General features: G+C 34.4%; 2 protein-coding genes across 2 annotated transcripts; one reads left to right on the top strand and one right to left on the bottom strand.

The window, feature by feature from the left end:
* Positions 1-9,117: 9,117 nt before the first annotated feature.
* LOC147401947 (serine hydroxymethyltransferase 4) lies at positions 9,118-14,329 on the top strand. Its single transcript, XM_086443435.1, has 4 exons — positions 9,118-9,887; positions 11,595-11,985; positions 12,076-12,177; positions 13,787-14,329. The coding sequence occupies exons 1-4, from the start codon at positions 9,210-9,212 to the stop codon at positions 14,029-14,031; spliced, it is 1,416 nt and encodes a 471-aa protein (XP_086299561.1). The 5' UTR covers positions 9,118-9,209; the 3' UTR covers positions 14,032-14,329.
* A 1,156-nt stretch (positions 14,330-15,485) lies between these two features.
* On the bottom strand, positions 15,486-19,381 carry LOC147401946 (small ribosomal subunit protein eS8). The gene is made up of 5 exons (XM_086443436.1): positions 19,227-19,381; positions 19,038-19,110; positions 17,740-18,070; positions 15,900-16,075; positions 15,486-15,791 (listed from the first exon to the last, which is right to left on the bottom strand). The coding sequence occupies exons 1-5, from the start codon at positions 19,228-19,230 to the stop codon at positions 15,704-15,706; spliced, it is 672 nt and encodes a 223-aa protein (XP_086299562.1). The 5' UTR covers positions 19,231-19,381; the 3' UTR covers positions 15,486-15,703.
* Between the last annotated feature and the right edge of the window lie 3,407 nt (positions 19,382-22,788).

Below are 22,788 nucleotides of genomic sequence, written 5' to 3'. Positions count from 1 at the left end.
ATAAGCAATTCGGAATACGACAAAAATTCGAGTTCTTTTCAATTTTGGATTGTAAAAATCTGATCTAAAATTCGGCCAAAAATTCGATAAATGGAAAAGGTGCGGCATATGCTTCATATGTATATTATTCGTTTCATTTCAAAAATTTGAAAATCGAAATTCGACCATAAGATAGTGATGTTAATAATGATGGTGATGATGAAACTGGTGATGTTAATGGTGATGATAATTGTAATGTCATAGAGATCCATTATGTATTTCGATGGATTTTTATTAATGGTTAAGTTTGGGCATTTAGAATAAATTTTTTCTTAAAAAACGATTCTTAAAAATTCGAGCACACCATTAGGTTCATATTGAAAAATTATCCAAAATAAACTATAAGTTTGTAACAATCGAAATTCGAGATATAAACTTTTTAAATAAAAAATAAAATAAATTCAAAAATGACCTTTTCGTCCTTAAGTCACTATAAATACTAAACTTTTTAGAAATTCAAAGGTTTTTCATTCTCTTCTCCAAAGACAAATTCTAACCTTAGCCTCCCTAAAGATAAAAAAATCGATTTGAGGACTGTAGAGTGAGATTCAACACTCGACAAAAAAGAAGAAAAGTTTCCTCTGATCAAGGGCTTTGTGTGGAATTCAAGGAGATTGTAATTTCATCGAAAAGGAAAAGCAAAAGTAAACAAAGAGGGATATCGAGAGTTGATCTTAGAGTCATTACATTGTAGAAGACGCTAAACAAGTAGGAACTCTTCCCTTCTACCCTTTAGTTGCTAAATTTTTAGTATAAATCATTTTACATCCAAAAACTAGATTTGGATTTCAATCTAGGTAAATGATTTTAATCATTGATCTTGTTTTTAATTTGTAAATCTTATGTTAAAAGTTAGAAAAATAATAGATTTATTAGTTTTATGATCATGAACAATTGAGAAAAAATTTGAAAAGGATTGTTGGTGAATTGGGGTGAAATTAGAGAAGAAGACGAAAAAATTGTTACAATCGGTTGACCAAACCATTATCTCACGAAGGATTACAGAATGCACTCCTCTCATGTTTGGTCAACCCAAGAAAAATTCAATCGATCGACCTCGGTCGCCTGACCTATCGTCCCAACAACTCTCGGGCTTTAAGTCCGTTAATGAAATTAAGGGATTATTCCCTATTTGGAAACAATGATAATAGTTTAAAAATCCAAATCTCTACTTATCAAATTTTAAATTTTGGTTCCAAGAACAAAACATAATTTATAGCATTTTTGTCAAATTTTCAAATCCCGTTATCTTTTATGTTACTTTGAAATAAGTTACAAAAATTATATGATGTCAATACATTTGCTTAAGACTCTCATTTTTAAAAACCTATTCTACATTTAAAGAATTTTGAAAAATTATTTTTTCCAACACTTAACTAAATTTTCAAAGTTTTTCATAATTTTTATTATTTATGATTTTATCGTGTTTTTCGAGTCTTTTCTACTCAACCAAGACCATCGCATGGAATTAGTTGATACCTTAGAATTACAAACACTTTCTAGAAAAAAATATACTTTGATAGATACGTAGGAAAATAGATATTTTATCGATGGATTGATAAATGGATAGAAATAACTTAAGTTCTCGATTGATTGATATGATAGTGCCTTTAGACTTATGTAGTGGTTATGTCACATGGTGCATGAAAGATAGATAGATTGATGGATATCTCATGTTCCCACTTAACTAAATTTTTACAATTTTTATTATTTATGATTTTATCGTATTTTTCGAGTTTTTTCTACTCAACCAAGACCATCGCATGGAATTAATTGATGCCTTAGAATTATAAACACTTTCTAGAAAAAAAAATATACTTTGATAGATACGTAGGAAAATAGATATTTTATCAATGGATTGATGAATGGATAGAAAGAACTTAAGTTCTCGATTGATTGATATAATAATGCCACTAGACTTATGTAGTGGTTACGCACACGGTGCATGAAAGATAGATAGATTGATGGATATCTCATGTTCCCACGACCACGTGAGATATGCTTGACGGATAGATTGATTGATCGATAGATGTCACTAGTGGGCACAACCATATTTTGTGGTCGTAGAAAACCTAGAAAGAATGCACATTGTGTATTTCCATACTTTTGAAAACGGCGGGTCAATCTAGGATAACACTTGATATTCTATTATCTGGGGTAGTATAAGATATATTAGAGACTAGTATAACTTGTGAGATTTGAGAATTTTTCCTTTTTTTTTTCTTGGGAAACATTTGTGTGTAAAGGTAGTCTTTGTATAGTATAAAGATAGTATGAGGTTCACATGTATTACCTCTTGATAGGTTTAGAAGTGATGAGTTTCTTCTAGACTAGTTAGTGGTCACTAAGAGTTTGTAGTCATCAAACAATCGATCTTGTCATTAGTTGAACTTAGTATTGGGTTCTTGGTCAATGGTCAGTTTGAGTCAGATAAATGGCCACCCAACCGTGGTATGCTAAATCGATCACAAAATCAGATAAGAATGGTTGGATTCCACACCAGAGGTTAAGTATTGGAATATCGATTTACCATACTCGAGACAGTTATATCAACGTGTTCCTTAACACTCTTATCAATTATACCGTCATGTATGTATTATGTATCTCCTTATTGTATGTCGATAGATGAAAATTTTACTCTAAAAGTATGATAAGATGATTACTTTATTAAATGATTTGATCGATAGATCGATACTTATTATATTTCTTTCAATTAGTCTTTTTCAAATGCTATATTATATAAAAAACTTGCATGATTTAAACTTTAGAATGATTATGCGTTGCATGTTGTAACTAGTTGTTAGAGCGGTAAATTTCCTACTGGATAACTCCTGTTACTTACCCTACCATTCACCTTTCAAATTTTACAGTTGTGATGAGACATTTATTGAAGATGAGATTTATGAGGAGGCACCCGAGGCTGAACAACCACCTCGTCAATTTGAGTGGTTTTCGAGTCTTAGTAGTTGTTTATTTTATGCTTCAGATTAAAACTATTGTGTTAAAACATTGTGTGTCAATTTATATTCAGTATTGTCATATAGTTATCTCTTGTTTCAATTAGTACAATTCTTATTTTGAGACTTGAGGATTTTGGATCATAAGTTGATTGTTATTAGTTTTCGCACTTTGTTAACTTTTGGTATTATTTATATATTTTCACTGCTTTATAATTGTTTATCAGGATTTATTATTTTATTATTATATATTATCATGGGATGGTTAATAGATCATTCCTTGAGATCTAACATAGGATTCCTTGGGATTCGTGTTGGATATTGGGGCGTGACAATAATAATGATGGTGGTGATAATGAGGACATTGAGGTTATTGTTCCATTGATTTTGGTTGATTTTTAAAAGAAGACTAAAATCAATGGACAAATCATTAATTTGAAAAATTAAGGTGTAAGCTCAAATAAATGTAGAAGAACATGTTATTATTATTTTTTAACATAAAAGGGACATTTGTCACATAATCTAGAGAATAATACTTTCATTGAAAAAAAAAAATTTGAGAATTTTTCAAGAGTTAAACAGGAGATTGCTAATAAGGGTCGAGAATTTGACAATATAACATTGGAAGATTTTTTATTTATATATATATTTATAATCAAAAATTGAATTCCTGATCCAATCAAGAATCTCGTTGAATTAATCATTCTTTTTTATAATCTACTATTTTTCTCATAAATCATTAGTTGAGATATCATCTTGCTCATCTTCTACTTCTAGTGGCGACAAACTTCACGTAACATATATAGTAAACCGTTTAGTAAGATATCATCTTTTTTATATTTAAAAGAAAAAACAAAAACCCCATGGAATGGATTGAATAAGGAATGTATCCCAATTAGTAAGAAAGGCTTTTGAGATAAATAAAAGTTAACTTATCTTACTAAGAGCAAATAAAAATTAACATTGCAATTGTTTTAATCTAGCTAGTAAAGAAAGTTAGAGATGCACGAAAAAAAAGATTTTAAAACAAAGAAAGGAGGAAGGCAATGTCATTACCGTCTCACCATGTTTGCATTTGAGTACCCTTTCAACATAAGTTTTGCACTTCCAAGCATAAGTGATGTGCCATTGAGATACCTCAACACTTCATTGTTGTCATTCCTTCTTTGTTAGGGTTGGCATTTGACAAGAACTCTCTACGCCCAACTGCATGTGTGATGTCCCTTATCATAGGCATGGTGTTGTGTAAATGTTTTGTATTATGTTATGTTACACAGAGTTTCGGGGTGCAGAGCCCCTACCAGGGGTATTGTGTAATATTTTCTTAAAGATTTTCTATTTTGGGGGATTTTTTATTTGGGAGAAATTTATAATGTTTTAGTAACTCCCAATTTTATAAATAAAGATCTCTAAAACTGTAAGGGTATGTTTGGTCATACTTCTGAAGTTTGAATTCTAATTTTTATTTTTTGAAATCTGAAATCTGAAGTCTTGTTCTGGAAAAGTTGTTTATTTATCATTTTTAAAAACTTCTGGTTACAAACAGAATTTTAAAATATAATGATCATTTTGACAAGATTACCCTTTTGTAATTTTAATAAATTGTTTACCGAAAAACATAACATGTTATGTATAATGAAACCATCCACACATTTTATTTCAATTTCTAATAAATCAAAGACCCCAAAAGTATTGTTTTCAAATTGATTTCATACTGAAAAATTATATTCTAACAAGGTAATACTTAAACAATAAATAATTATGCATTTTCTAGTTCAATTGCAATCTAATCACGTAAAGTGATGTGAACTACCTATAAATTTAACAAACAAAATCAAGAGGAAAAGTGGATTGAGATGTGAACTACCTAATTAAAAGAAAAAGTGGAGAGACCTTGACAGCACAGTTGTAGAGGAAGAAGAGGTAAAAGAGAAAGAAAAAATAGAAAAATTAAAAATAAGGGTTTTAAGGTTTGTATAAATAAAAGATAAGTGATAGAATTCAGTATTTTGAGGAGGGTATTTTAGGAAAAAATAATAATTCAGAATTCAGAAGTTTCATCCAGCATCCCCCCATTACTTAATTAAAAGTTCTGAATTTTGGTTCTTAAGGCTGAAATCTGAAATGAAACAAACAACAGTAATGCTTCTAAAATCTGAATTTTAAAGGTGGACCACCTCTATTTAGACTTCAGAAGTGTTACCAAACACACACTAAAACTATGAAAAAATAGTGATTGGTCTTGTTTTATTCAGTGGACATAGGCATATTGTCGAACCACATAAATCCTTGTGTTTAGTGCGACTATGTTATCTTTACTATTTCTCTTTCACACATGGTTTACATCAAAGAGTGTGATCATTTCTCCAACTCAAATCAAAGAATCCCATAGATATGACCCAAAAGAGAAAGATATTAAAAATATAATGATTTTTTAACTCAACCTGACCAGATAACTTAGGTGCTGATTGATTCAACTTCCTGAATCTGCTGTCAGCTTCTGCTGTCAGAATCTACTGTCAGAAGCTGAAACATTGAAAAGCTTGTTTGATAGAGCTTTGTAAAAGTGCTGTATTGTTAACCAGAATCTGATAATTACTGTTTGATACAGCTTCAAGAATTTGCTGTATTACGGTAAAATGACCAGAATACCCTTAAGGTTGATGGTGCACCCAGAATACATTAAAAATTATCAAAATACCCCTATAAATATATAATTACACTAGATATATATATATATATATATAAATAATAAAATTATATCAAAAATTAAAAAAAAATTTATTAATTTTAAAATATTTATAATTCTATAGAAATTTCGACAGCATCTCATCTTAAAAATGGATATATGAATTTTCCTGATAAACAAAATACCTGCATAATACACAATTCAACATCTACATTACATCATATATATATAACACATCCACATAACATGGATATATATATCACAATACAACAATTTTCTTCTTTCAAAAGCAAGGTTCAATGGATAAAGGTCAAAATCAAGAGAATAATTTTTTTTCCATCAAGTAACACTAAACTGAAGAACATTTCTTATTAGAAAGGCAGAAAATAGTTGGAAGCACCTCTTAAGGGTAACCTCGCATTCCAAATGTCTTCCTACAACCTAACAATATTGCCCAAATCCACTTTGAGACAAATAATTTTGTTGAGATCGAAATAAATAGTGGAGGTGCCCATCCTAACCAGTGTTATTAAAGGTGGCTTATGCCACAAAGCGTGCCTCAAGACGAGGCTTGCTAAAAGTTTTATAGAATTGCACTCCTCCAAAGGCTACTAGGTTCCTCCTAAACCTCTTAAGAAATTTCCCCAAAAAGGGATGAGATCATGACTTCGAGATTTCTTATCCCCCGAACAAGATGGTATCCAAAAGAGTCGTCCTGACTATTCCACAAAAAATCCATTATCATTCTCTCTAGTTTTTTGGATAGATAACTCACCCAAAAGGGAATACCAAGATAAGAAGAAAGCAAGCAATAGGTTAGCAGCTAGCACCTTGCATCCACCCCATAAGCAACTCTAAAAACCTAGATCTTAGCAAGATTAATATAAGCCCAAAAATTGTCTCAAAATAACAAAAAAACACTTCTTAAAAATCTTAGATGGAAATGAGAAGCACCCAATAGAAATGATGTAGTGCCAAATAAACTAAATATGAGGGACTTTAAGCTAACATCCACAACACACATCTTCAATAAGAACTCCTTCCAAGATATGCCGACCCCTAAGCCCATAAATTGATTTTATATTTAAATTATATATATGTCTTACCAAAAAAAAAAAAAAACACCCATGACATATACCTTAACAAATTAAAGAAGAAAGCCTAAAAGGACATATGGTGCAAAAGAAGCACATATATGAGATTACCTTAAAATCCTCTACCCACCCCCTTTTAAAAAAAAACAATCCTTACCAAGAACCATCGTCACATAACCCCATTCTTATAACTAATATTTGGTTCAATATGAGGATAAGCTTTTGATATGTCATTCCAAAATTTATTGTATAAAACTTGAGTCTTATCCAACCAAAAAACCTAGAAAATGGTAATAAAACCTTTAGATTATTTCAAAAATCTAAACCAAATCCACCAAACAGTCTAAATTATAGTCCAAGAATTGGTGCCCAGTGGCATTATAGCAATACATAGTTCATCATTCCATTATGGTCCAAAACAAGGGAACCTAACAACTATCACTTTGTTTTTCTTCTTTTTTGGTTATTTGAGTGAATAAGCTGGAACTGGAATTAAATCCAAGATTCCAATTCAATTATAGGCAAACCCAAATAATTTAAAGTACAGTTTCATTCAAGATTTATCTGTGTCAAATGGATTCTTCAGCTATATAAAAAAAATTCTGAATTATTTACAAATTCTCAACTAAGGATTCAAATACTAAATCGAAATACAGATTATATAAATTTTACATTGAAATCTAAAATCGAAATTAAAGAAAAAAGGACCAAAATGATGATGAAATGGAGAGATAGATTTACCTTCAGAGCCAATTTAGAAAGGAATCCCAAATTCCCATGGTGTTAGAAGTAAGATTCAGATCTAAAGTACTTTCTGAATCTGTAGGTTCTTTAATCATATTGAGATCTCCAATATTTTTCAATTTCTCCTTGTCTAATTTCTCGATCAACAGTCCTACACCCAAGTAATCCTCTTTATCTTCATCATCAATGATTTCTACACCAACCCTTTTCTTTTCCTCTCTTTCTCTTAGCTTTTCCCTCTCAACTTCAGCTAAGAGTTAATTAATGGTTGCATCAGAAGAAGAGCAGAAAAAGTGATGGTGATGGTTTGATAATCGATCCAAATGACGAAAATTCGAAATGGGTTTGTTCAAGAAATGTAGAAATTGAGGTTGGAAAGTGAGGAAATAATGGATTTTTTGCTTGGAGAGATTGAGAGGGGGTTCAATGGAGGGTTTGTTTGAGAAGGAGAAGAGCACCAGCACATTGTGATTTGGTTATTGAGGTAGTCATTGTTGTTAATTAATTGTTGATAGGTTTCGATTTAACGAAGACAACGTTGTCGTCATCGATGGGTTTCGATCGAAAAAATGGTCGTCGTCGTCGAAGTGGGTCATCGCTGCTGTCGAAATCGATGAGAGAGAGAGAGAGGTTGATAAGGATGATCGACTGAGAGAGGTATTTTCAAGCCTTAGGGTTTACTGTCGTCTTCGATGGGTTTCGCTTGAACGAAGCTAACATCGTCGTTGTTGTCATCAATAGGTTAAATCGGTGCGGTGGTGGTGGTGGTCGTCAATGAGATTAGTCGCCGCTGCTGTGAAATCGAAGGGTAAAGGTGCAGTCGATGAACGAAGTCAATATAATCGCAAACAGACGATAGAATTTCTAAAAATTTGAAAGGGTATAAATGTCATTTCACATGACTGCGTTAAAACGCTGTTGCGCGAAACGTCTCCCATCCGCTTTTCAAAACAACAGTTAAAATTGATAAATTGCGTTAAAATTTTCAAAACACAGATTTTAAAAGTCCAATCAAATACACAAAAATTTGCAAAACTCCGCTTTTTGACCAAATGAAGATAAATCTGCGTTTAGAAGCGCAATCAATCGGCCCCTTAAAAACTCACCGACGACATGTGCAAAGAACCATAAATTTTTGCCTCGGGATACACAACTGCACATCTCAAGATAAAAATATACGATTCTTTGCCCATACCACGTCAATGAGTTATTGAGTTATTTTGTTAGGTTGAATTACAAAATCAATAATCATATTAAAAAGCAAGAACAAGTATATGTTTTAAGAGTCGTGTTGGAGTGACCTCAAGATTGTACCTCATATTTCACTTTCTTGATGTGAAAGTGTGTCTAGGAACCATACATGCTTTTTCACTGGTTGATTCATGTTTTAAATGAAGTTAGAAAGATTATCCCCTCCCTTTCCAAACTTTGTGATACATCAATCAATCTTATTTGATGATGTTTTAAAAAGTATATTTGGTGCGGCAATAGATATATCCTGGTCTAACGCTTCTCCCCCAACCGACTAACCGACTATGTGAAACAAAAAAGTACCACAAGGGTATTAACGTACTTTCAACCACAACACGTCTTTTAAACCTTCCCACTCTTTCACATCCTCCTCTTCATCTTCTCCGTCTTCCCACGTCGTTAATTTACCATTTTACCCTTCTCTGCGAAAAAAAAATGGATCCTGTAAACTCATGGGGCAACACTCCTCTTCAAACAGTCGACGAAGAGATCTTCGATCTAATCGAGAAGGAGAAACGAAGACAATGTCGAGGAATCGAATTAATAGCTTCTGAGAATTTCACATCTTTCGCTGTGATCGAAGCCCTGGGAAGCGCTTTAACCAACAAATACTCAGAAGGAATGCCTGGTAATCGCTACTATGGAGGAAACGAGTTCATCGACGAGATCGAAAACTTATGCAGATCTCGAGCTCTCCAAGCCTTCCATCTCGATTCTTCGAAATGGAGTGTTAATGTTCAACCCTACTCAGGAAGTCCAGCGAATTTCGCTGCTTATACAGCAGTTCTAAATCCTCATGATCGCATCATGGGCTTAGATCTTCCTTCTGGTGGTCATCTAACACATGGGTATTATACTTCTGGAGGTAAGAAAATCTCGGCTACTTCGATTTACTTCGAAAGTTTGCCTTATAAGGTTAATTCGACAAATGGGTACATCGATTATGATAAATTGGAGGAGAAAGCAATGGATTTTAGGCCGAAATTGATTATTTGTGGTGGGAGTGCGTACCCTAGGGATTGGAATTATGCGAGGTTTAGATCTGTTGCTGATAAGTGTGGTGCTCTCTTGCTCTGTGACATGGCTCACATTAGTGGTCTTGTTGCTGCACAGGTACTCATTTATTTAATTTTTCTAGGTTTTTATTTGTTTGATCTTGATCTTGGAAGTCTTTAATGCTGGTTTTTATTTGATTTTATTGGTGGGTTTGGGAGATCTAGATCTGGGTTTTGCTTATTTTTTGTGGGTTGTGGAGATTTGGATACGGGTTTTGATAGATAGTGGTTTTTCTATTATGCTTTTAGGTTTTATTTCATTTGTCTGAATTCTTGTGAATTTGAATATCTAGGTCTTGGAAAGGTTTGTTCATATTTAAGTCTTCATATAAGAAAAGAGTTGCTATCAACACACCGACTTGTACTTGTAACACACCATACTATATGTAAATCATGGTTTTAAAACTCGTTTTGATGTCTCGTCTCATCCATGAACGAGTCCGATTCGTCTCGGAGATTTAAAAAAATGCCTTAGAATTAGAACTAACCATGTCTTTGAGACGACTTGTCAGCTCATCTCGTTGGTGGAAGATACCAAGACAACTTGGAATATTCGTCTCGGTCTCGGACGAGATTTAAAACCATGATGTAAACAGCTGTTTATTTTCAAAAAGATTGGTGTGTTGTAAGTAAAAAAATCCGTGTGCCAATAGAATTTCTCTATAAGAGTGATATTCTTGTGCATACAATATGGTTTTAAACTTGGCTAATCCCAGTTTGACTCGACCGAGTCATAACGAGATCAGAAGAGTGTGAACCAACCATAATAAATTGGATCTGGTGACTCTGTTGGCTTTTGTATACTTCGGCCCAATTTTGCAAAACTGGGCCGATTCACCTCAGTTAAGATCTGTTTCAGTGTTACTTTTATGCATGTTTACATGACTTGTGTTATTTCATATAAAAGTCAGTTTACTGAATATAGTAGCTGTTAATCTAATTTTTAACAAGGAAAAAGGAGAACCATTTTTCAAATCTGATCAATTATGCTACTAAGATGTCTAATCTGTTTGAACTAGTTTGAGAGGGATTGATTTAGCTGGTTCAAATTGGGATTGGGTCCTGCCAAGTCATTCCCAAGAACTAGTTTCTCGAAATGTTGATATGGATGGATTAATCTCAAATTTCATCACTGAGGATGTTCAAGCTGGGACAAGTTGAGTTTTGATTCCAATCCTCCTGGCTTATGCACCGGGCAAAGAATTATGCTGTTGGGAGACTTGCCTCATGGCTTACTATCAAACAGGCAATGGGGTAGTGGAATTATTGTTCTTATGAAGGAACGTTGCATGGATTTAAGTTTATGGTGGCACACAATATGATCTGATCTATTGATCATGAGATAGACCAGTTGTTGGCTTCGAAGTTGATGGGTTTCTCATTTTGAATTTTTCAACATGTCTTCTCAGCCTTACAACCTTTCAAGTTCTTAAACCAAGGAGCATTGAAGATGTAAGGTGTTTTACTGGAAGAGTTCTAGTTTCGCGACCTATCTTTGTTAAGTGTTCAAAGTGGGCTGACAGAACGAAGACTGTTTCACAAGAACCGATAAAAGGGCACAGTAGGCAGAAAAGTCGGGCTTAAAAATCATCCATTTTCAACCAAGGGATTTTAGATTCTTCAATAACTTGATGCATATTTTTTAATTCTAGACTTGGTTATTTTGGCGGCTTCAACATTGGCACTGATCTGTCTTTCATTTTTAGTTTAGAATTCTAGTTTCCACTTCAACCCCCGTCGGTCTTATATATCTTGCTTCCTGTAGGAAGCTGCGGACCCATTCGAGTACTGTGACATTGTCACTACCACAACCCACAAGAGCTTGAGGGGGCCTAGGGCTGGCATGATCTTCTACAGGAAGGGCCCTAAGCCTGCCAAGAAGGGTCAGCCCGAGGATGCTGTGTATGACTTTGAGGACAAGATCAACTTCGCTGTTTTTCCGTCCCTCCAAGGTGGCCCACACAATCACCAGATTGGCGCGTTAGCCGTTGCACTAAAGCAGGCAATGATGCCAGGGTTCAAGGCCTATGCCAAGCAAGTCAAGGCTAATGCTGTTGCACTTGGAAACTACCTGATGAGCAAGGGGTACAAGCTTGTCACTGGTGGGACTGAGAATCACCTTGTTTTATGGGACCTTCGACCACTTGGCTTGACTGGTGAGAGAATGACCTCAGTTTCTTGAATTTGACGTATGCAGACATGAAATTTCAATTTTCTTGAACTTTCTTCCAAATGTTTGGTTGCAGGCAACAAATTTGAGAAACTTTGCGACCTATGCAACATCACCGTGAACAAAAATGCTGTGTTTGGGGACAGCAGTGCATTAGCTCCTGGAGGCGTTCGAATTGGTAAGCACCAACTTTCTGAGCAATGTAGCATTGTTTAAATTTTTGAGAGAAGCATGTGCACTACAATTACATGTAATCCACCTAAAAGTTTCTCACTTTGTTTGGCACCATAGTGACAAAAAATAGAGAAATGCTAAATGGACACAGTTTTTGGCACACACCCTTGCTTCCTGCCCACATATTTACTTTTTTAGATTTCAAATCTTAAAAAGGTCGTGGGCCCACATTGATTATCACATTGACAATCCAACAACACAGCCTTTTAGATTTCATGAAAATATCATATTAAGCAAACAAAAATTAAAAATATATTGTTTTTCGTGCTTGATCCAAGGTGTTGAAAATGGACGGCCACCAAGCACCCAAATTTAAAAAAATAAAATTCAACGGTGAAAAATAACTTTAAAAAAAAAAAAAATTATATAGAAAGTTCATGTAATTTTGTCCTCTACAACTCCATTGCATCGGATCATGTTTTTGAATGTCACAAGGTGATCAAATCAGAAAGTTTGACTTTTTCACTATGGGCAGGAGAGAGAAAGGGGTGTCGGGGGCGTTGGCCAAAAGCAGTGTCCATTTAGCATCGCTTCAAAAAATAACAAGATTAAATCACGATTTTAATAGTTGTCCATTAAATCAAGATTTTCTCAAAAACAATTAATCATGATTTAATCGACTGTTTTTTAAAAAATCACTAAAAGAGGGTTAAATATTTTGATATTTACTACAAAAAAAAAATTCAAAAATGATAAAAAACAAATTAATTCGTTGGACATCCAGAGTTTTAATGTGCTAAAATATATTGCTTTACCAAAAATACCCTATGAATGATTAAAACACTGGACTGTCCAGCAACTTAATTCGTTTTTGGTAATTTTTGAAAAAATAGATTTTTTTTAGAAATATTAATATACCCTCTTTTAGGAATTTACCTTTTTTTTTTGCTTTTAGCATTTTAAGTATTATTTTTTATTTAATGTATAAAATACATATTTTTCACATTTTTTATAGTTAAAACAATTTTTATTTTTTTTACTAATAAATTTATACGATGTTTTACCAACCTTTTCCAAAGCTTCCTCTTGCCGACTTATTCCCAAACCCCAACTTTGTCACTATGGTTGGCGCAGCTCTGCTTTTGATAGAAGTGCTCCTAAGAAATCACATTTATAAGAATGCAGAGTTCGACTTGATTTTTTTGTGGCAATGTTGTGGGAGCACTTCCATAGCCCTGGTTGGTTTGGTGAAAAACAGCTTCTGTGGACATTTGGATCATTAATCAACCACCTGAGAAATGCTTGAGGGGTATTACTTATCCAAAAAAAAAAAAACTTGAGGGGTATTTTGATCACTGGCAGATTTGGATTATGGCTTGTGCATAAATCCAGAAGCCAAGTTTGTATTGAACCTTGTTCTTATTCTTGAAAAAAGTGCTTTTTCAAGGAGTACTCGAACCCGATAATTCTACAGAAATCCGGAAACCAAGTTTGTACCCAAACACTATCTTTTCAAAAATCTGGACTGATTTAAACTGTTTTAGACCAACTACACTATATATGTTCCATAAGGTTTGCAGTAGTTCATCTCATCCTATGGTCTCTGTTGACAGGTGCACCAGCCATGACTTCAAGAGGCTTGGTCGAGAAGGACTTTGAGCAGATCGCCGAATTCCTCCACCAAGCCGTCACAATCACTCTGAAGATCCAGAAGGAACATGGGAAGCTCTTGAAGGACTTCAACAAGGGCCTGGTGAACAACAAGGACATTGAGGACCTGAAGGTTGCTGTCGAGAAGTTTGCATCCTCCTTTGACATGCCAGGGTTCCAAATGTCTCAGATGAAATACAAGGATTAAGTGAAACCACCTGCATTGCTTTGTGAGACTGTTGACACCAGCCAGCAAGACTGTCTTCTCTTGCTGGATGTGAAGAGACTCTCCCTATTTTCCTTTTGGTTACTCTGAACTCTCTTTTTTATAGATCTGGGTTTCAGTTTTGAAGTTGGTTCACTCCAGGAATGAACTTTTTTTTTGGTCATATTTATTTATTTAATTAACTATATTTATTTTGTTGTGCGGAATCGTATGATGGTTCACCGACACATTTTATGGAGCACAGCCATTACCTGCTTAGAATGGTAATGATTTTTATTCTTATTTTTTGTTGAAATTGTTAGAATTACCTGTCAAGCTGGTTTTAAGTTTGCAGAAGAATGGACCAAATAGTTAGGAGAGGTTTGATAGAGTTGGTTCAAATTAGTTGGGCCTTTTTTAGTTAGTGAATCCCTCAAGAAATGAGTTAGAATTGAGATCGTGTGTTTTTTTCCCAAATACAAGTCATATCTCTTCCCCTATTATTCAAACAAACCACCCTATTTGAAAATGGCCAGTCAAGACTTGCTTTGAAGTCACTCGCAGTTGGTGCTGAGTTCCAGTAGTAGCCATTCTTTTGGTATCACAACGTTAGATTAGGATGTCCTAAACACCAAGTTCTTAGATATCATGCCCAAGCCAAACCCTAAGCCCCCTGATTGTGTTCTTGGATCTAAAGACCTTGCAATGGTCCATCAGCCACAACACTAGCAGCAGCTAGTGATCCAACCTTGGCAGACGTTAATCTTTCAACTAACTTTTTAGGATGATGAGAAGTAAAGAACTTCAACCCATCCCTCCAAATGACTTCACTTCTATTCTTTGTCTTAGGGAAAGAGACTTTCAATATGATCCCGGGCCCACCCTGAACTCATAATTTCTCAATGTTTTTTCTGGGTTTGCCTTCTCATGGCATGAAAGAGATCAAGGGTGCCCAGATGTTAGGTATACAGTTCCTACAACAGTTTGTAGTGGCCCAACCCAGCAAGCAGCCTGTCTATAGGACTCAAAACAGTCTCAGCTGCCAAGTCGTCTGGATCCTTCTCCATTTCAAATCCCTTGAAAGGCTCGGACCATCAATGGGTTGATCCTCTAATGCATAGAAGAAGACAATTGGTTTTTACAAAGAAACTTTTATTCACTTAAATTCTGTCATTTTTATTTAAAACTATTTGGGTTATTTAAATTCAAACTTCTAATATATGGAACTTTAAATCAAAATAGGTAAAATATGTCACATAGTGTGGTGATATTGGGTTAAAAATGCTGAAATGGCCTCTTCAGAGATGCTATTTCAACCCTTAATGGTGTTTGTGGTCTTTGAATGGTAGGTACAAAGAGGAAGAAGTCCTTGACACAAGTGCAGCACACAGGTGATGCAGCCCACTTAGTCCACATGTAGTGGGGATCCATCCAGAAACCATTCTTGGAATCAAATATTGGGCAAACAAACGGATTAGATTGAACAAAAACCTAAGCATTTAGGTGACTCCTAACTGAATTGTTCTCATCTCTATTAGTTAATCAGAGATGGATGGAAATTTTTTGACAATCTTGTATAACATATTATCCTCCTAGACACAAAACAAAAGCAGACACATCCAAAACTCAATGAGCAGAAATCAGAAGAAAAAAAAAAAACTGATAATTTTTTTGTTTAAGCAGCAGCACCAGCACTACCCTTGCCCTTCTTCCTCTGGATCTTTTTCATATAGAACTCAAGCTCCTTGCCCTCCAAGATATATCTATAAATAAAGTTTTAAACAACAACAAATAAATGAGATGAAAGAAAATAATTAACCGAAGGAAAAGAGACAAGTCACTTGTAACGGTTGCTTTTCTTTTCTACTCACCCATCAGCTCTACCACACTGACCAGGACGAGAGGAGATGCAAGCCAACAATCTACCACCACCGAATTGCTCTTCAATGTGGGTATCAAGTTTATGATCCTGCTGACGCTTCTCAAGTTTCCTGACTACATGGTTGCTCTTCTTCGTTTCCTCTGCAGTAACATCTCCCTCCTGCCCCTGTTAGTCATAAGCTCAAAATTAGCAGTCTTAATGACACAAATAATGGGGAGGTTGCCACTTACGATGATCAACATTTAAAAGAACCAAAAGAGGGCATGAAAAAAAGCGACGCAGGGGATCCATGCTACTTTCCATCGCTTACTAATATGGTTTGATCTCATTAGATAGCCTAATAAAATGCATAAAATAAGGAGACATTAGAAAGCCATGAACACGTAGATGATATGGAATAAACTATACATCTCAATAATGATAAATCCTAATCCATTGACAAAGATCAGTTCCCGTCAACATGGTCAGTCTCCGATCATGTCCTTCCTTTCAATATTTGATAAGTAAGCATGTTTTGAATCCAGGTGGTGATATAAACAATACTCATTGGCTCTGTGATGCTTTTATTCTAGAGAGAGAATGTATGTCATAATGTACCATTCAATATTTGTTGGAGATCATGGAGATGGAGGAATATGCAGTGTCGTTAAGGACGAAAGGCGTAAGACTCAGTAAAGTAAGGCACAAGAAAATTATAAAATTAAATAGTGAAAGGTGGATTCTAGATGTTTAACAATTATAACATGTATTTTTTTTATAAGTACAAGTACAACATGTATAAGTGTGAGTTTTTACAAATAAGTTAAAGTAGTCAATACTTGAAGAAGAAGAAAAAAGAATAGTAAAGTAGAGCGGAGTAAGAAGAATAAGAATAAAGGAAGAAAAAGAAGTAAAAGTAAAAAAATAGAAATAAGAGCAGGCCAACAACATGGATTGTTGTTGCTACGGCAAAACAACAACTACGACTATCAATGGGTGGGTTCAGTCAGGCTTGGTTCAGCCCTAACCGTGCACTAAAAACCCAGGTTTTGCCTTAGACCAGTCTTATACCCTTATCGGTCCTAAGTTGACTAAGCCTTAACGAGCTTGGGTCAAGTAAAAATCACCAAATGTAAAATTCAATACTTTTAATGGTAAAAAATTGAACCTTTCAAATAAATCATATTTTGTATGTAATAATTATACAATCAAATCTAAAATTAATGTCTTAATTAAACAAATTATATCATTTTTAGTGAGGCGTAGTCAAGGCACACCCCTTGGTGCACCTCACTTAAATTGCCTCGCATCACACGTATTATGGTGCCTACAGTCTGCCCCACCTTGAGGCACTCACCTTGACTACACTGGGAATTCGTGGGAGTTAAGAGTCTTACATAATGAGAACGAGATGAGTGAGGTTATCCAGGGCATTAAAGGGACATTGTTTCTTTGGAACAAAATGTCGGATAAGTTCAAAGGGTGTTTTCTGGAGAGTTAGTATTTAGATGTGAATCATTGTTTATATGTTGGGTTAGATTTAGATGCTCTTACTTCCCACTTGTGTTGGCCCATGTATACGTTTTTGGTTATTTAAAAGTGTCTCTTGGTAGGTCTGAAGCCATTCAATTTTATCATCCTTCTTTTACTTAATAACATCTTGGCATTTACCTCCCCCCACCCCCCAAATAAATAAATATAGTTGCAATTATCAACAGCTCCAAACAGGTATTTAAATCAGCATATTTATAAGATTCTGGAAAGGAAAACCTATAAAAATCGTCTTACTAATCCAAAAGGAGATATGGATGAAAACATAGTTACAATATTTTTAAGAAAATTTAATGTACCTCTGCAGTTTCCTTCTTCGCAGCTGATTTCTTCTTCCTCCCGATATCCACACCATAGTGCTGAAGATACCATTGCCTGAAAGGAGCTGCATCAACTTGAACAATTGCGCTCTTCACAAGGGTTTGTGTCCTAACAAGCTCATTGTTTGAGGCATTGTAAACCACATCAAGTAAACGGGTCTTTCGGGTGACAGCCTCACTACCCCATGAGTAGTTTCCTGTGTCCAATCTGAGGGCTCTCCATTTAACATTACCTCCCCTAACACGGACTCTCCTCACCGTCTTGTTACTTGAGAGCTTGGTGTTTGCAGGCTGACGACCAAGCTCATACCTTTGAGAAGAAAAAAAACAGGTAATCAAAAAAACAATTATGTTAATGAAAAAAAAGAAGATACATATAGTCAATCAGACTGAATGAATGCTACCTACTCCTTGTGAATAAAATAAAATGATTAACATTTGAAGAAAGTGGAGGGCATCGATCGGTGGGCCACATCCGGGTATGACACATGGTCAAATGTTCAATTTTTTGCTTACTAGTAAAATTATCTTCTTCATCAACTTAAATTGGAATGTTACCTAATAAGGAACTAAAGTTCAGATGAATTGAAACCATTGATTAGCTGTTGAACAATCTATGAGTAAAATACAAATGCAGAGGTGAGTGAGAATTAAAAAGACAACTACATAGAGTAGAACACAAGCTTGTAGGCTTCAGTGGAATAGTTGTTCGTCCTCATGAAGAAAATAGAACAAACCCTTTCTTCGAAAATCGAAACAATTTCCTTTAAAACAGATATGTTCTCGTCAAATTCCATAATCAAGGTAATGAAAAGTGCCAATGGCAAGGAAATTTGGGTGTTTTAGTGACAGTTAACAATGCATTGATGGGTAACTCCAGAACAAGAGCTTAACACTCTGTTTTATAGTAAAGATAAGTTAAATTGGGAATCTAGAAATATCCTCAAAAGGGTTGGTTTCATTTTATTTTATTTTGAGGAAAATCAAATTCGCCTTGAAGGTAGAACTGAGATACTATTCAAATATATATCAGATTCGCCATTAGACTGAGTTTGGATGGGCAATTCTGTAAGTTTTAGAAGAATGACGAATTAAATATAATACGAGAGATACCTGAAATTGAAGAATGACGAATTAACAGATCGAATAATAACGAATTAAGAAAAGAAAAAAGGTTAAAATCTATAAAGAATTAAGATTTGAAGACCAGATCTTATAGCTAAAACGAAGATCAGATTCAAGAATTATAAGATGAGAAGAGATGAGAACGAGATTACTTTCTCTTCTTCCTCCAAGCTTTCTTCTTTCCTCCAGTGGCACGCCTCTTGTGCATGGAGTCCCGAGAGATACCTGAAATTGCAATGGAAAAGAAGCCATTAAAGAGGGAGAAGAAGTTAGGGCTTGCAGGGATTGAAAATGAATGAAGAGATTAGCAGGATTTTGCAACAAAAATTGGCGTTTCCTACCCATCTTTGCCTAAGGAGAGACGATCGACTCTTGCTCTGAGCAGTCAGGACTTGGGAACTCTTCCTTACTCAACAAACGCCTATTTGATATAAAACCCTAACCCTAGGACGAGAGAGGGGGGTACATTCGTGATACAATAACAATTATAAACTAATTGCACATCACCTAGTACCGGTTGCACTCCATCACTTTGAAAAAAATCACATGAACTTGAAATATATATCGATGCTCACAGTGCTGATGTGGAGATACACAAATAACTATAGATACTTTCACTCGTATCTCGATGAAAAATCTATGATTTCATCCATACGTCCACTTCAACAATGTGAGAATCGATGTACATTTTAATGTTGTTTCAACATTTTTCTTTTAAAAATATAAAGTTGCATTGTTTTTCTTCTCCTTGAAAATTAAAGGGGAACCATGGAACTAAAGATACTCTTATTCAAATTTTAAAATTTCCATGATCTTACAAGGGGGGAGTTCTTGCTAATGCTAGGCTTGATTGTAAAATTTGCTAGAACTATTGCTCGTGAGCGGTTTTTTGTCTTTGGTATTTGAGTAAAATTCCTTCCTAATAATAACAAGTAGGGATATGATGAGATTTTGAAAAAAGAAGAAAGAAGTCGAAATAAGTGTTTTTTAGATAGCTAGGAGAAATGATCCTTAAATGGATCATTGCACCTCATTTCAGCCTTCAGGGACAATTTTTTATCCCATGACACATTAGTGGGTCAAAGAAACCTGCGAGAACAAACAGTCAGAGAAAGAACAATTCAAATACAAGGAAAGATGGGTTGTTTTACAAGTTTGTTTGAATGATTTCTTGAATTCTATATAAGGAGAAATGATCCTTAAATGAAATTAGTTTTGAAAGTTCCACTTTTCTTGAAATTGAGTAATAGACCAGATAGAAAAACACTTTCCTTACTTAGTAAGATTTTTTAAAATCTACCTAAGGATCGTTGAGCTCAAATGGATTACCACATTGGCAATTCAACCCCAAAGAATCAGTGGTGCTACGATAATGCAATAACCAAGAGAAACCAACTAATTCTAAACAATCCAACATATTTAAAATATAGTTAAATAAACTACTTGATCCACTGAAATCAAAAATAAAACATACCTTGAATAATTTGGGTCATGTGTGAGGCTCTAGAACTCTTTAAGGGTTTCTCCATGGTTTTTCTCCTATGGTGGTTTGTACTGAAAGCTTGTTCAACATGAACACTTTCAAGACACCATAGAATTAGAGGTAAGTACTAAGATGGAGTAAGTCGTAATGACTGCACGTCTCTGTCTTCTTCGTCGAAATGGCTGAAACGGTAATGAGTCGTTGTCGTCCCAATAGAGAAGAAGAGGGTTAGGGTTTGAGGTAAAACAAGGATAAGAGAGAAGAGATGAGATAAATTTGATGTTGGTTTAGAGCTAGGGTTTGAATTAGATAAGGCAAAACGAAGGAGAAGAGAGGAGAGAAATATGAGTTTAATCTTTGTTCGGAGGGGGGGGGGTATTTACAATTTTTTAAACTTTTAAGTGAGAAAAATCACACGTGGGTTATTAACTTCTCAATCCGATCTGCGCCGTTAGATCTATTGTGATCTAACGATCACTATAAGTTGTATGGATGTTTGTCCCAATATTTGTCCGTTGATCCCTTCCTTATATTTATATATATATATATAAAGGAAATTACTAAAAAAAGTATTCATTTTTAATTAATTATTAAAAAATAATAATATCTAATAAATTATTGAAAACGATTTAACACATTGAATTGTCCAACATTTTTTCAAATCATTGGAATGTCCAACCTCTTAGACTTGTTTATATTTGAGTACTGAAAAGAGTAAGGCTAGTCTTACTAACTTGGCAAGATTTCAATTCTTGCGAAGGGTCGTTGAGTTCACCTTTTGACATCTAAAAATATGATCCAATGCCACATGGATGTAGAAGACAAAATCTATGAACCTCGAAAAAAGAATTTAAAAAAATTAATTTTATAATTAAATTTTAATTGGAAATTTGGGATTTTGGTTTAGTAGCTATCCATTTTCAAAACCTTGGATCAAGCCCAATACAAAATATATTTTTGTTTTAATCTAAAAATTTCCCAATAAACATAAAGGGCTGCAATGTTGGATTGCCAATTTAGTAACCTATTTGAGTTCAACAACCCTTAGTAATATTTGTTACCTTACTAAGTAAAGTATTTTTGTACTACCTATAGGCATTTTTGTTAATACGTAAGAAAACGTGAAAATGCTAGATAGTCTGACGACTTCAAAACTTGTTGGATAGGCCAGCGTGTTAAATTGGTTATGATAATGTCCAAAATTTCTTTCTTTTTTAATAATTAATTAAAAGTAAAAAAAAAATTTTAGTATTTTTCCCTATAAATATTTATTAGAAATGCATATAAAAAGTACAAGTAAAAAAAATAACTTGTAAGAAATTTCGTCATGAAATGTTGGTCGATCAAATGTGTGAGGGTGGTTTTTTACATTAAAAAAGAAAAACTATATAATATTTGTGATAATGATTTTTTAATATTAAAGAAAAATAGAGTAGAAATCAATGCCTCCCTCTAATAAGAATAAGGGACATATCTTGAGCTCAAGCCACCTTGTTGGCCTCCCACGAGGATCCCAACTTACCTCGAATGTATGGTTTGTGGAATGTAAACCTAGCATCCATGGGTTGTGTTTTATGGATCAAGTATGTGTGGTATTATATGGGCTTAGGTATGAAGGTCATACACTATGACACTTAGAGTTAGGTGTAGCTCGCCCCAGAGGCATCCGGGAGTATCCATGTAAGGCTCACATATGAAGTTACATTAATCTTGTGCGAAGGCATATCTGTTAGTTTAGTGACATTTTTGGAATAAAAGAGTATGACTGACCTCTACTTTTGATGTTTCATTCTGGAAACCTAAGAAGGACCTACCGTATTCTTTGTAGGAAGAGTATCTTTGTGTTCAATTCCTGGTCTGCACTCACGTTGACATTGAGCCATCGCCCAAACTATATGGCGTTTCGCATGTACTAGATCACTGATTGTTTGTAACACACCCTATTTGCTTTTGTAACATGTTACTCCGTGCAATTGCGTACTATATCAATAAAGTTGCTTCCAAACTTTATCTCGTGTTGTCTCCGTTCTCTTGTATTGCAAGCGTCGCATGACACGACCTCACTTTCAAAAAACACGGCCGTGACACTAGCGCTTGAAGACCTGTAAAAAAAAATCAAGAATACAAAATACCTGCAATTTTATCGTCTCTTCTTTGCTACCCATTTTCAAAAATACCCTTCTATTCATATTTATCATTTGGCCTGATCTTGCCCAACCGTCACTATCAGTCGGTTCAAAATTCTAAAATTTTTATCCTCTACAATTTTAAATATCATTTTTTATAATTAAACAATCATAAAAAGAAGATTAAAAAAAAAATGAGAATCTATTTATGCAATTATATATTAGAGTATTGTTAGCATTAGATTAGAGTGCTATAAGTAGAAGTTGATTACCAACAAACTCTTTATTTATCTA

Source organism: Akebia trifoliata, chromosome 5, assembly GCF_017979445.1.
Source record: "Akebia trifoliata isolate Shusen 1 chromosome 5, ASM1797944v1, whole genome shotgun sequence".
In the NCBI taxonomy this organism is placed as follows: Eukaryota; Viridiplantae; Streptophyta; class Magnoliopsida; order Ranunculales; family Lardizabalaceae; genus Akebia; species Akebia trifoliata.
Note: the sequence above shows the minus strand (reverse complement) of the source record. Positions and strands in the feature narration are given on the sequence as shown.